The sequence below is a fragment of the Micromesistius poutassou genome, assembly GCF_964030765.1.
Source record: "Micromesistius poutassou genome assembly, chromosome: 18".
Lineage (NCBI taxonomy): Eukaryota > Metazoa > Chordata > Actinopteri > Gadiformes > Gadidae > Micromesistius > Micromesistius poutassou.
In genome coordinates, this window is record NC_140288.1 from 2,776,183 (window position 1) to 2,790,291 (window position 14,109).

The 14,109-nt window shown below is 45.5% G+C and overlaps 1 protein-coding gene across 1 annotated transcript in view; it reads left to right on the forward strand.

Annotated features, from left to right (window-relative positions):
- The window catches only part of nacc2 (NACC family member 2), a 28,715-nt gene extending 14,731 nt beyond the window's left edge, over window positions 1-13,984 (forward strand). The window contains 7 exon segments of the mRNA XM_084482909.1: window positions 990-1,209; window positions 1,532-1,899; window positions 1,902-2,490; window positions 3,529-3,705; window positions 4,830-4,935; window positions 5,775-5,872; window positions 8,810-13,984. Coding sequence (XP_084339035.1) covers window positions 1,098-1,209; window positions 1,532-1,899; window positions 1,902-2,490; window positions 3,529-3,705; window positions 4,830-4,935; window positions 5,775-5,872; window positions 8,810-9,396 — 2,037 coding nt within the window. The 5' untranslated portion in view covers window positions 990-1,097 and the 3' untranslated portion in view covers window positions 9,397-13,984.
- Window positions 13,985-14,109: the final 125 nt, after the last annotated feature.

Here is a 14,109-nt window from a genome sequence, read left to right on the forward strand (position 1 = left end):
CATTTTTGCATATATATGACGAAGTGTCTGTGTGTGTTTTTTGAAGTACACGAACTAGAGACCGAAGTTGAGGGAAACAGTCGTTTCTTTTTTCATCTGTTTGTGTTCCTGGAACTGCGGCATTGCTCAATAATGAAACTAGTATGTGTATTTTTTCTGTGTATATATATGTGTCAGTGTGCTGTGTGTGTGTGTACGTGTGTGTGTGCGTGCGTGTGTGCGTGTGTGTGTGTGCGTGTGTGCGCGTGTGTGTGCGTGCGCGCGGAGGGCGGGGCGGTGACTGAAGAGGCTCCAGAGAAACGAATGGATATATACGTCAAAGCCCGTTTCACTCGGGGTCTGTTCGGCGAGGAATTGATTAGACTGTTTGAAAACCCCGTGCTCCCTGCTCCACTGTGGCGCCCTTGTTCCCGTTTTATACATCCAGTGTATGGTTTCAGTGTAGTTGGGGCGCGTTCACACAAAGGTTACAGCGCTGGTGAACACGCAGTCGGCCACACAGAGTTCTTGGAATTCAAAACATGTTTAAACAACATAAGTTACTTCAGAACTCTCTTATTTACAGTTGGCACAACTAATCCTTTTTTGTGCATTGACTCCTCCTTTCGCCTTCCCCCCCACCCCCCTCCCCCCCCTCCCTCTATTCTCTCCCTCTCTCTCTCTCTCTCTCTTCTCTGTATCTCTCTCTTGTCTCTTTCTGCATGTCTTTTTCACAAACCTCTCACTTCTCCCTAAACTCTGTTCATTCTCGCACCTCAACTCTATTTCGATTTTTCCTCTCAATCTTCCCTTTTCGCACCTCTCTCTGACTTCAACTTTTCTGTTCATCCTTCACACGTTGTGGTGCGTTGTGTTTGTACCTTTGCTTTTGTCGCCTCTCTCTCTCTCTCTCTCTCTCTCTCTCTCTCTCTCTCTCTCTCTCTCCTCAAAAGAAACTCACCGTTTTTTTTTCCCTCTCCTTCTCCCTGGTACCTGCTTGGCGGCGGAAGATGTCTCCCGTGCCGGCAGTTTCTGCGGTGTAAAGGTCTGAAGTGGAGCAGCGGCGCGCGCGCACACACACACACACACACCCCCCCCCCCCCCCCACCCCGCCCATCATGTCCCAGCTTCTCCACGTGGAGATTCCGAACTTTGGGGCCACGGTGTTGGGCTCCCTGAACGAGCAAAGGATTCTGGGACATTACTGCGATGTGTCCATCCTGGTCAAAGGTCAGTCGCTCGCCTGGGGGAAGGGGAAGTAAGAAGACGAGTGGGAAGTTTGTCTGGCCACCCAGTGGGATGTTGATATTGCTTACATGACGCATTTAATCTTATTCTTCAAGTGTTATTTTATTAGGGTAAACATAGTCCTAACGCGGGGGGGTGTATAAGACATGGATTATAACATTTACGCTAGTTGAATGGTCAATGAATCATTGACGATTCATGATTAAAGCATTAAACGAAATGTATTAACATGGGACGGATTTTTCTGAAGCGGCCGTCGTGAGCATCGCTGTCCTCCTCCTCTCTCTCTCCCCGTCTCTCCCAGGCCAGGCCTTCAAAGCCCACCGGGCGGTGCTGGCGGCCAGCAGCCTGTACTTCCGGGACCTCTTCAGCAGCTCGTCCAAGAGCCAGTTCGAGCTGCCCTCCTCCGTCACCCCCGCCTGCTTCGAGCAGATCCTGTCCTTCTGCTACACGGGCAGGCTCACCATGGCGGCCAGCGAGCAGCTGGTGGTCATGTACACCGCCGGCTACCTCCAGATCCAGCACATCGTGGAGCGCGGCATGGACCTGCTGTTCAAGGCCAACTCGCCCCACTGCGACTCGCAGACGACGGGGCCCCTGGAGGAGACGGGCTCCGAGCCCCAGAGCCCCAACAACCACCACCACCACCACAACCCGCACCACCACCACCACCACCACAGCAGCAGCAGCAGCAGCACCACGGCGGCGGCGGCGGCGGCGGCAGCAACAACAACGGGAACAACGCCAACAGCTTAGCGGCCGCCGCTCTCCTGGGCGTCCACGGCTGGCCGGCCTCCCTCCTGCAGCAGCGCAAGATCAAGCAGGAAGGGGCGGAGCAAGCGTCGCTGAGCGTCACGCCGGCCGCCGGGACGCCGGGCAAGAACTCGTCCTCGTCCTCGTCGGCGGCGGCGGCGGCGGCGGCGGCGTCGGCGGCCGAGCTGAGCCGCCTGGCGCGCGCCAACTCGCTGTTCTACACCACGGTGGGCGGGACCACCGTGTTCCCCGGGCTGCCGCCGTACCACCTCCCCGGTGGTGCAGCTGCAGGAGGAGGAGGTGGCGGCAGTGGTGGAGGTGGCGGTGGTGGAGCAGGAGGAGGAGCAGGAGGAGCAGAGAGGTCCAGTCCGGGCGCGTCCAGCCTGCCCACCACCGACAGCCCCACGTCCTACCAGAACGAGGACGAGGAGTTTGAGGAGGAGCCCTACGAGGCCATCTCGGAGGAGGCCTACAGCCAGATGTACGCGCGCGCCGCCAACCCCTACGGACGTGAGTGTGACGGGGGGGGGGGGGGGGGTCCCCACGCCGCGCGTGTGCGTGCGTGTGTGTGTGCGCGTCTCCTCTTTGGCGGTCCCACGGTAGGAATCTGCGCGACGAATCCGCGCATCCGAATTGATACGCAGCCGATTTTCGCCGTCGCCACTCTTTGCCACGGACACGCGGGTGCGTGTGTAATGCTTTTATGTGCGCACGTGCTCTATCTGTGTCCCTCTCTCACGCCGGCCGTAGTACCCTCCAACACAATGCGAGACACGCGCGTGCAAAATCAACTTTGAAATTGTGCTGCCTGAGGCAACGACAGGTTTGTTAAAGTCTTGGATTTCAGTTATTTATGAAAGCCTTTCTATCTGCAATCAGTTAGAACACCCCAGGGTGACATTGTCGGATATTTGAGTATGTGTGTGCGTGTCTGTGCTTGTGTGCGTGTGCGTGTGTGTGTGTGTGTGTGTGTGCGTGCGTGTATGTGTGTGTGCATGCGCACGTGCGTGTGTGTGTGTGTGTGTGTGTGTGGCTATATCAGCGAATGCACACCCCTATACCCCACTAATGTGATGGTTAAGGGCCAGATAATGAGTGCGATGCCTCCTTCCTTCAGATTAATTTTTAAGCCTCTTTTTTTCAGCAGTTTAGGTATCGATTTATCCGAAGGTGTCGAACCAGAGGTGGCAAGGATATGTCCTCACAGTATTAGATTCAAAAGTAAGGGTGTGCAAACAGCCCAATTAAAGCGGTAAAACTCTCAATGGCAAATAAATAGCACTATTGCAAATTAACATGCCCATGTCCCAACATTGTGTTGCATGAATCCTGGCCGTATCCCATAACCGCTGAGTCACCATGTTTCATTGTACATGCTAATTCTATTCTATGAACTCCATTCAATTCTAGTAAGTTCTTTCTCTTTCTCCCGGGCTGACGTGTCGGCTCCTCTTGTGCACATTGTGTACGTTGTCATTTGCGGGTTCATTATAATAACGATAATTAGAATTGATCTATTTTATTGTCTGTTTCTGTTTCCCCCATCAGTCCAGGACAAGGCGGAGATTTCGGGGGTCCCTCTGTCCCTGGAAAGCCGTAACTGTGTCCTGATCCGGAGGGACCTGGTGGCCCTGCCCGCCAGCCTCATCAGCCAGATCGGCTACCGCTGCCACCCCAAGCTCTACACCGAAGGGGATCCCGGGGAGAAGCTGGAGCTGGTCGCTGGTAGGGTCCACACATACAGTACACGCATGCATGCATACATGCATACATACATACATGCATGCATGCATACATGCATACATACATACATACATGCATGCATGCATACATACATGCATACATACATGCATACATGCATACATGCATGCATACATGCATACATGCATACATACACACATATATGCATATATTCATGCATGCAATCATACATACATACATGCATACATGCATTAGGGTCCAAGATGACCATTCAGCAGGTAAAAAAATGATTCAGGGATACTTATTAAAACTATAATCGATCATCGATTAGATTATTCCACTTTGGCGGGTAGAAAGACAACATTTGACCCTGCATACATTTTTCATGCATACAAATATACATGTATAGTTGTGTGTATATATGTATGCATTTGTATGTACAGCACATGCCGCTGTACAATACACACAAACACAAACAGAGAATGTTTTGCATTACGGTTTGAAACTATGCAGAGAGGAGTGCGTTCATTAAAATGCATATGAATTCATTAAGTGTTGGAATGTTCCTAATGGCTAATCTGCTTCGTATGTGCAGCATTGTTCTCGCAACTCGGGTCTGATGCGTGCGGTTGAATAAACAACCAGTACACACTTGCACAAAGTACTCGTGGCAGGAGTCGTTAGGAAACAGAACGGGGAGATCTCGCGTGCATTATAAATAATTATGCCACGGGTGTGCATTATTTTTAAACAACGGGACCCTCCTGCCTTTTCACCGTTCCAAACCGATGCCCTGCAAATCCGACGCTAACTACAGCAGCCAAATGCACCAGATGTTTCCTAGACGACGCTAAAACAATCTGCTGAAGAATGTTTTAATGTCATCTGCCTAACTCGATAAAAAAATAAATCAATAACCGTGTCGATGAAAGTAAACAGCATTGATTCATTGCTTGTAACTTTTGTTTCATCGGACCAACCCACTCCGGGGGCTTTCCCCCGGGACGGGGACTACAGAGTCCTCCGGCGACGGTGGATCAGTCTTCGTTCATTCGATAGTCTTCGGTGTCACGTGGACGCAACACTGGAGTTGCATCCAGTGGAGCGCTTCTAATTTGAGACGGTGTTTGTTGTCGTCACCTGTCCAGGCACCCAGGTGTTCATGACACGGGGTCAGCTGATGAACTGTCACCTGTGCGCCGGGATCAAACACAAGGTCCTGCTTCGGCGGCTGCTGGCCACCTTCTTTGACAGGTAACGTCCGGGAACCGGCTGTTCTTCTGGAGGTTTTTTTTTCATGTGTGTTCCGACATAATAGGTCTGAACACTTCACGCTTTGTTCTATTTGATAACTTGGCTGGCAGATGCTTTCATGCAGAGGGAAGGTTCAGTGACTTCAGATACAGGTTCGTTCATGAGCAGATCGGGGTGTGGCCAGTTTTTTTTGCTCATGGATGCCTAAACACGGAATGTGGACACCGGGAATCAAACCCGGTGCTGTTCGGCGAGTGGTTGACTACCTTAGCGACAACACTTTTCTACCCAGGGGTTCGTTATCGATAATGGAATGTGTCGTTTTGTATTTTGGCAGTTGAGATAATAGGTGAGAGCTTGGTTTTGACACCTGTCTGCCTTCCCTGTGCCTTATCATCGTGTTGTTGGGATCATGACTAACTCGGTGCAGTGGGTCTCTAACTCTGTGTGTTCAGACTCTGTATGGTGGAGCTCTTTATATTGGGAACCTCTTTTATCTCTGTATGTGTTTATCTCTGTACGAGACGGATCTGTATATTGGAAGTTTATTCGACTACATTTTACATTTTACGTGTTTTAACTCCGTATTTGAATCTCTATTTTTAATCGACATTAACTCGGTGTGGTTTACCTCTTGTGTTTTAACTTTACTCTCTCCCTCTCCCTCTCCCTCTCTCTCTCTCTCTCTCTCTCTCTCTCTCTCTCTCTCTCTCTCTCTCTCTCGCTCTAATATAACTCTATTTGAGCCTTCTGTTTGAACACCATGGTTAAACTCTGTATATTTAGCTTTATTTGAGCCTTCTGTTTTCAACACCATGGTTCAACTCTGTATCCCACAGAAACACCTTGGCCAACAGCTGTGGTACCGGCATCCGCTCCTCGACCAGTGACCCCAGTAGGAAACCGCTGGACAGCCGAGTGCTCAACGCCGTCAAGCGTAAGTTCACCTCGCCGTAGGAAAGTACACCCGTTGTTTGATTTCGTACACAAACAAATACCAAGGAATGGCGAGATGGTATCTCCTGGTGCAGAAATGGGTTCGCTCAACAACTTCTACAATAGCATGGCCGTTCTAGCATTGGAGCATTATATCATTTATCACCGAGAAACAATGGATTTGGAAGAAGAAACACATTTGTAATTTTGGCAAAGTTTTCTTATTTGTACAAAGGATGTGATTTCTGAAGTTCCTTTCAGTCGGATAGTCTGATAGTCTGTACAATATGAACGTGGGTGGTGTCTTGATTAAGGTGCTTAAACTGATCTTAATGTTATTTTGTTTGTTTTGCTACTCGAATGGGGCACAAGGGAGAATATAACCAATATTAAGTATTAAATGATACTATGAAGATATATATATATGTATGCATAAAAATAACATAGCCGATTGAGTCTATCTGAAGTCCAAGTTCTTTGTCCAAGTCAGTCATCAAAAGCACTGCTTCCTCCTTTGATTACAAATTACATTTATTAATAAAAACAAAGGGGTATGATTAACATGAAGAAATAATGGAGAGTACATAAACAAACAAAAAAACAGAACGAAACACGGGAAACCCTCCTAACTTCATCGGCCGTACTAAACCCTAACCTCATTCAACTCTAAAAATGAAAATTTTGCATCAAAATCGCGTGAGAGACAAGGAATACCTGTTGTCTCGCTGACTCTCTGAGAGAAGGTTTTGTCGTGCGCTCTGGAGACATTTGGACCGGTGTTGTTGTTGGTTCAGAACCCTCCAGTCACAGCAGGGGCCATGTTCATCCGGTGAAGCTTTTGGTAGGGTTGATCAGCAGGTGGTCGCCTCCCTAAAAGCGCTGCAGTCTTCTCCTGGCCACACTTAAATGTGTAATCCACCACTCCGGGAAACCGCCGTCTCCGAGTTTTGCTTTTATAACTTTCTGAACTTGAACAAACTTTTCCGAACTCAAATTAACTTTCTAAACTTGAACACAAGTATGCACTTTAACAAACCGTATCACCTTCACCAAACTTCTGAACTTTAACAAATGTATTAACCAAACCATAAAACTGTCTGAACTTTGACAGACTTTCTGAACTTTAACAAACTCTGTCTGCAGACGTCTTCAGTAAAAAAAAACGTAGATTTGTGCACTTTTACACAAGGCCTTGCAACGGAGGTACTCTTGAAAAAGACAATCTCAAAAGAGTGGGGTCTTGAAAAGAAGACTTATTATACGCCTATTCTCACATTCTGGAATTACCCAGATAATAAAGAATAAATCTCAAACATTGAACTATGTTGGATATATGGAAAATAGATTATTTGATATAAAATGGATTGTCTCCTTACTTACTAACTCAACTGAACTTTAACTGCTATAAAACAGGCATTATATTAACAAATATTTTTGTTTTGATTAAGTTCTCAGCTAACCAAATCAAACGCCAATCTGGAATAAGTAAATACAGGGAAAACACTAAGTATATTAATCAACAAAAGATGTGTAATCACATAGAATAGCACTGAAACAATAAACATGCGTTCAATCAATTGATAGAGAGAGTGAGAGAGGGGAAGTGTGGGGGCCACCCACATTCTACATGCTGGTCACAGGACTGTACCATGACCCACACTATGACTGGAAGGGGTAGGCAAGAGTTAAAGAGACAAACGGGATGCACAGTGTGATGTATAGAGGCACTGTAGTGTCTCAAATAGCTTTCAAAGAAATGCTTCACGCGTGTTTCCACACGCGTGAAGCATTTCCTTTTTCCTTTTTTCTTTTTTTGCAGAGTCCATCTCGATCATCGACTTTATATCTGTACGTGGGGGGCGTTTGCATCTTAGGGACGCATTGATTATCCTGTCCGTAAATGGGTATGGTTAATCTCATCAGGGGGTGGAATGTCTCGAGGGCGTCTTGCTGTTTCATTATCAGAATTGGGGTCCTGGGGTTATTTGTGCCCACCAAGAGAGATTTGGGTATGACCGCGTGCATTCATGTCGGGGGTTTTCTGTGTATCCCTAGGCTGATAGACTGACAGAGCAACAACAAAGGGTAGACAGACAAGTAGTTCATGGTTGTAATATCTGTGCTCGGGATCCTACTGGAAGTTATACAAAGACCATTTGCTGTCAATTTCAGTTTGGTTTTGCACAGCCTTGAGGCATACTACACGATAAACATAGAAATGTAAAAAAAACTGTTTGAGTATTCGAGAGAAGCAGTGAATTTGTTTGTAATGGAAATATTGTGCATTTTTTTCTTCACTGCTTCAATCCAACACGTCAAAAGTTTCACAACATTAATTTTAAGACTGGAATCAAACTTCAAAAGAGAACAACATTCCACTGGACATCCGGTGAAATCCTATTTTCCTCAAAGCATAAAATACTTAGTTTCCTTAAATAACCAGACGGTAATCTTTTTAGCTTGAACAAAAGTATGTAGTTGCATACCGAACCAAAAAGGATTATGTTCAGGCAGGGCAAAATGAGGCCTTGTTTGTATTGAAAGGGTCTTTTGTGCTAGGAGGAGTCAAATTGTTACATCAAACTTTTTAATCATCCAACTATTCAAATGATGAAGTTGTAACTGGAGTATGGAGCCAGAAACGTCTGTCTTGTGTTCTCTCTCTGTCTCTCACTCTCTCTCTCTCTCTGTCTCTGTCTATCTCTCTCTCTCTGTCTCTCTCTGTCTCTGTCTATCTCTCTCTGTCTCTGTCTGTCTGTCTGTCTCATCTTGTTTCATTTGCCTAAGAAACGTACATTAGCACTGAAACAAAAATAAACGAAACAAGAAAATCTAGGACGATAAACATTGACTGCAAAGTGTAACTCATTAGCGTTGTTAATCTCTCTCTCTCTCTCTCTCTCTCTCTCTCCCCCCCCCCACCCCCGACCCCATCCAGTGTACTGCCAGAACTTCAACCCCAACTTCAAGGAGAGCGAGATGAACGTGATCGCGGCGGACATGTGCACCAATGCGCGGCGCGTCCGCAAGCGCTGGCTGCCCAAGATCAAGTCCATGCTGCCCGACGGCATGGAGGTGTACCGCGCCGGCCTGGGCGGCATGGGGGCCGTGGTGGGCCTGGGCCTGGTGGGGCTGGGGGGGGCCCCTCCCCCGGCGCCTTCCGCCACCGCGGCCTCCGTCGGCCTCCCCTTCGAGGGAGACTACAAGGGCATGGAGCAGAGGCTGTTCCCCGACCGCAAGGAGCCGCTCAGGACTCAGCCGCTGCTGGGCGAGGGCAGCCCCGCCGGGCCCGGGCCCATGGAGGCGGACGACGAGGTGGAGAATGGAAGCGGAGGAGGAGGAGGAGGAGGAGCAGGAGGAGGAGGAGCAGGGGAGGAGCTGGAGGAGGAGGAGGAAGGGGAGGCGGGGCTGGAGGAGGGCATGGATCATCACGTGTCACTGGCGCCGGGGGCGCAGGGGGGGGACTCCCCCCCCGGACAGGAAAGGGAAGAGTTCGGGGAGGACCTTAGGTTGAACGGACAGTGAATGTCGCCCAATAGGAGGCCTCTTCCTTCTCTCTCCTCTTCTCTCCCTCGCCCTCTCCTCCTTCCTCTTCTCCTCTCAGCTCCCTCTCTCCTCCTTTCTCTTCTCTCCTCTCCTCCTCTTCTCCTCTTCTCTCTGCTCCCTATCTTCTCCTCCCCTCCCTCCTCCTGTTCTCTCCCCTCCTCCTCCTTGTCTGCTCTCTTCTCCCCATCTCTTCTCTTGCGATATCTCCCTCCCTATCTCTCATCACGTTGCTATATATGCTTCACGCTGAGGGAACTCATCAGCACACAAACTCACGCACACAAACTCACACACACACAAACACACAAACACACACACACAAACACACAAGGAAAAAACGCTTGTAGATCTAACAATGCAGAACTTTGTTACTCATGCATGCACACACACATACATGGGTTCTTAAGCGCACACACACACACACACACTTACACAAGCCAAATAGATACAGGCATGGCATTGACAAACTCTTCATACCTACACCCACACCTATTCAGAGACATGTCATTATTTGTCTAAAGGCAAAGCCACGAGTATTTATATGGATGCAAGTATTTGTAGAACCGCCTAAGCAACCTTGGCGGAATGGAAACAAACAGAACAAAGTGTTACCCATTATTCCCGGGCATTCAAAAGAAATCCAGCGTTCAACAAACGTCCTTCTTCGAATGTACAATTAATTGATTATATAACCTCTGTGAGATGTGTCATTTTGGGCATACTTCCAAAAGCATTGAAGCTGAAACGTTTGACTTTTGAGTTTTTCTGTGGTGGGCTTGGCTATTTAAGCAGATAAGGGTGTTCTTTGAGACCACATGGATGGCCTGTCTAAACAATTAGTCATTTTAGGTTCTGCGGATGGGTATGGTTGATTACCAGGAAATCAAAGTGACTTTCCAGACGAACAGAAGAGTCTAATGTGCGCCCTAAAATAGCAGCATGTGATTTGTTTTATGATGTATGAAGACTGGTTGCTTAAGAAGAAGGGGGCTGTCAATGCCCGATTCACGCCAGAGAAGGGTACTGCATGAAGGGGTCGTTTGTCCATGGCCATTCGCCCATGACATGTTAGATCAGATTGTCAATGTGATGCCTGTGTCTACTAGGATAGGGACACGCACATGTACATGCCCACTTTCCCAACTGTCTCTCCATGTCTCTTTCTCGTTCTCTTGTCTTTCTTACCCTGTCTCTCAGCGCCTCACTCCCTTGCTCGTCCTCCTTCTATCCCCGTTCCTCCGTCTCTTACCCTCTCGCTCGCTTGCTCTCTCTCTCTCTCTCTCTCGCTCTCGCTCTCTCTCTCTCTCTCTCTCTCTCTTGCTCGCTCGCTAACCCTGGCACTCTCACTTTCTCTCTGTCTCTCGAGCTCTCCTTCACACGCAAACAAACACACACACCCCCACAAACACACAGCCTTGCAGTGCAACTGTCTAAGCACCATTTTCTTCTCCCTAATATACACACGGTATATACAAGCCCCGAGGGACAGTGTCATGAACACCTGAGTGGCAACAGGCACTTACACAGAGCTTGCATGCGTCATAATACTGAGAATGAATTCAGCGTATGATAAAGTAAAAAAATACAACAACCATGACGACAAGAACAACAAGAACATCACCAACAACAGTGCAAACAATGGTGCACCAACAATGATCGCGTCCACATCCAGACCAGCTGCTGCCCTCAAGATAAAAAAAAAAAAAAAAAACACGAACCGGGGACTTTCCCCGCGTCTTACAAAAAGATCTTGCCTCGGACCCGAGCCCAGACCATCAGCATGTAGATTGACATTGGCACCGAACAATGGGGTAGGAGGGGGCTTGAGTGATGATGAGGAGGATGAAGATGATGATGATGATGAGGAAGCACACTACGCGACGTTGTGGTGAACACTAGTGCAATAGGGTACAGGATGCGCCCAAGCCAGAGATGAGCGTGGTTCACCGTGACAACGAAGATGATGATGATGATGATGATGATGCGGTTGAAGAGACAAGAGACACTAAGACTTTGTAGTCCTGCTTTCATCCTCCTCCTCCTCCCCAACTTTTCTTTTTCTTGTTTTTTGTAAATTATTGAATGAAAACTAATTAGAGCGATTTCTGCTGGCTTCTTGCATTTGCACTTAAAAAGAAAAGTTGAAATATGGGAGAACTTTGTTTGTTTGTGGTAGTTTTTTTATGTGACCGTACTAAAGAATCGACTGAAATTGCCCTCCCTTCGTCTCCCTTGTGAATTGTACAACTGGCAGATTGGTCACGTTTGTAGGTTACTGTTTCTTTAAGAGGAAATGTTGAATAAGGACTTGGAAATGTGTTTTTTTTTTTTTTTTTGTCACTTCTATTTTTTGTTTTTTCACGCTTTGTGCCACACTTAAGGATGTAATCTCGTCAGCCAATGCTTATTGGGTATAAGCAGAGATATTGAAACACTGTTGCAACGCCTCCTTCGATCCATGGGCCTTAATCACCTGGCGGCCATCTTCGTTCCTCCTTGGTCCTTAACGCTAACAGAGCTAGCGTTTAGCACCACATGGGGACTAGGTGAATATGGTCCATAGTCAAAGCTTCAGACCATCAATTTGATTGTCCGCCAATATTAAGTGGTAACTCATTTAAGTCACCAGCATTTTTGAAAATCTAAGCGATAGTTGTTAAAATGTCGGAAATACACGTATTTGTTGTCTTTGAAGTTAAATGTCATACAGCTGAGGTTAAGTCAAATGGCTTTTTGCTGAAAACGTTAAATATTAACAAGACTTTTCTCATTTGCTAAGCAAAAAAATGTGTGCCCACTGTAAATTTGAACTGTACGCTAACGCTTTTACGGCTCATCATTTAAAATGAATGGGCCAGCTATTCTTTTTTTGTTTTGTTGTTGTTCATGTCTTTGATGCGGGGAAGCTTTAAAATTGCCCTGCACAAGGTGGACAGGGTAAAATTGCACTAGGTATCAAAAAAGGTTTACAGTATTTTATTTTATTTAAAAAAAAAAAAATGTGATCTGCCATAGAAAACAAGGCTGGACGAGAATGTGGTAAATATGGATGAATGTAGACTGTAGCACTGTATTGGATGAGGGTCCAAGCCTTTTATTCAATAGGTAAAATACTAAACTTTAATTAAAATTTGATGACAGAATCTCCACAGGAAAATGGATAAGGTTAACAATTTGACCGTGAGAGGATGAATGTTGATATAAACTAAGGATGTGTTAATTTTTTTTTAACAATGTTGGCTTTGAATAGGTCTTCCAAAAAGATGGAAAGTAACGTTACGATTTTTTTTAATAATTAAGTCACACTAGGTTAATGCTCAACCCATTATCTCTAAATTCCAACAAATACTTTTTAATCCCTTACTTACTTTTTGTTTCCCTCTGCTTTTTAGGCTGTGTTAAAGTGACATGTCTGTACAAATAAGATATAGCTTAAGAGAACGCTACAAACCATGATTTAGGGAAATATTAGTTTCATTAAAAATGTCAAAACAAAAGATTATAACAGAATTTTAAATTCCAATTTCCACCTTTCAAATTACTGTGGAATTAATTGCTTCTTAATTGATTTTAGGAAGTATTTGTTTCGAAAACAAAAATTGGATAGGCCTGTAGTCTAATGCACTTTGAAATATACAAATATCAGGTTGCTGTTTTTTCCGCAAATTACATAGCAATTTATATATGGATTTCATTGAAAAGTTAGATTTCCCATAAAATGGTTAAACACATTAAGGTTCACAAATGACAATCAATAAGTTTCTCTAATCATAAATCATTTGAATATACCAAATCTTATACATAATTTGGTGAAGCTACAATTTAATCTAGAAGGAATTAGACTTGACATGGAGATAGCAAATTAAATGTTAGTCAAGGGTTGATAGGAACATTAGATTTTTTAAACCAGAGTGTTATAAATGGGAGTGTGGATTAGTGCCTTAAAATGCAAATGTTGAAATGATTTGTGTTCAGACATTAACAAGATTATCTCCGGTTGTATTATCTCCAGTTAAATGTTATTTTACAGTTAGGAATTCCGAAGTTCTCTTGATTTTCTATTCATCATAACAATGTTTCCAGCTTGAAGGTTTCGAGCGTTAGTCTCTGACTCAGCAAAAATTATATCCCAAAATAACTCATCGATTTGATGTCCTTGAAATGATGCACTCTTATCAACTTGAGAATTTTTGAAACAAAGTTTGTCAAAGTGAAATGTTCATCATCAACTAGCATGGAATGTGGATGGTGTGGGCCAACCGATGTTAAAACAGCGGTATGTCCCATTCTTTGTTTCCTTTTTTTAAAGATATATGCAGACATTTGTACCCGTTCAATCATGTCCATTGCCTTTTTCAGAGACTATGCGGCTTTGTATCGTCTTAAACGTGGTCTGATCAAGGCTGTTTTAAATAATTTGTCTTGTTTCATTCAACTTCACTCTCTTCCGCTTTGCTTTTTTGACATGTTGTGTGTTGTACAGTACAAATTGAACTGTTTGTAAAGAGGACAATTCTGAAAGAATGTCATAGCTAACCTTAAAGGATATAAATACAGTATGCAACTGTACAGTGTTTGTATTCACCTGTCTTACTGCATTTCCCTCATTTGATGAAAACTAAAAGTTTCATGCAAAAAAAAAGGAGTCTGCATGCAATTTAGAGGAACCTTTTTGCTCTTTTCTTTTTTACA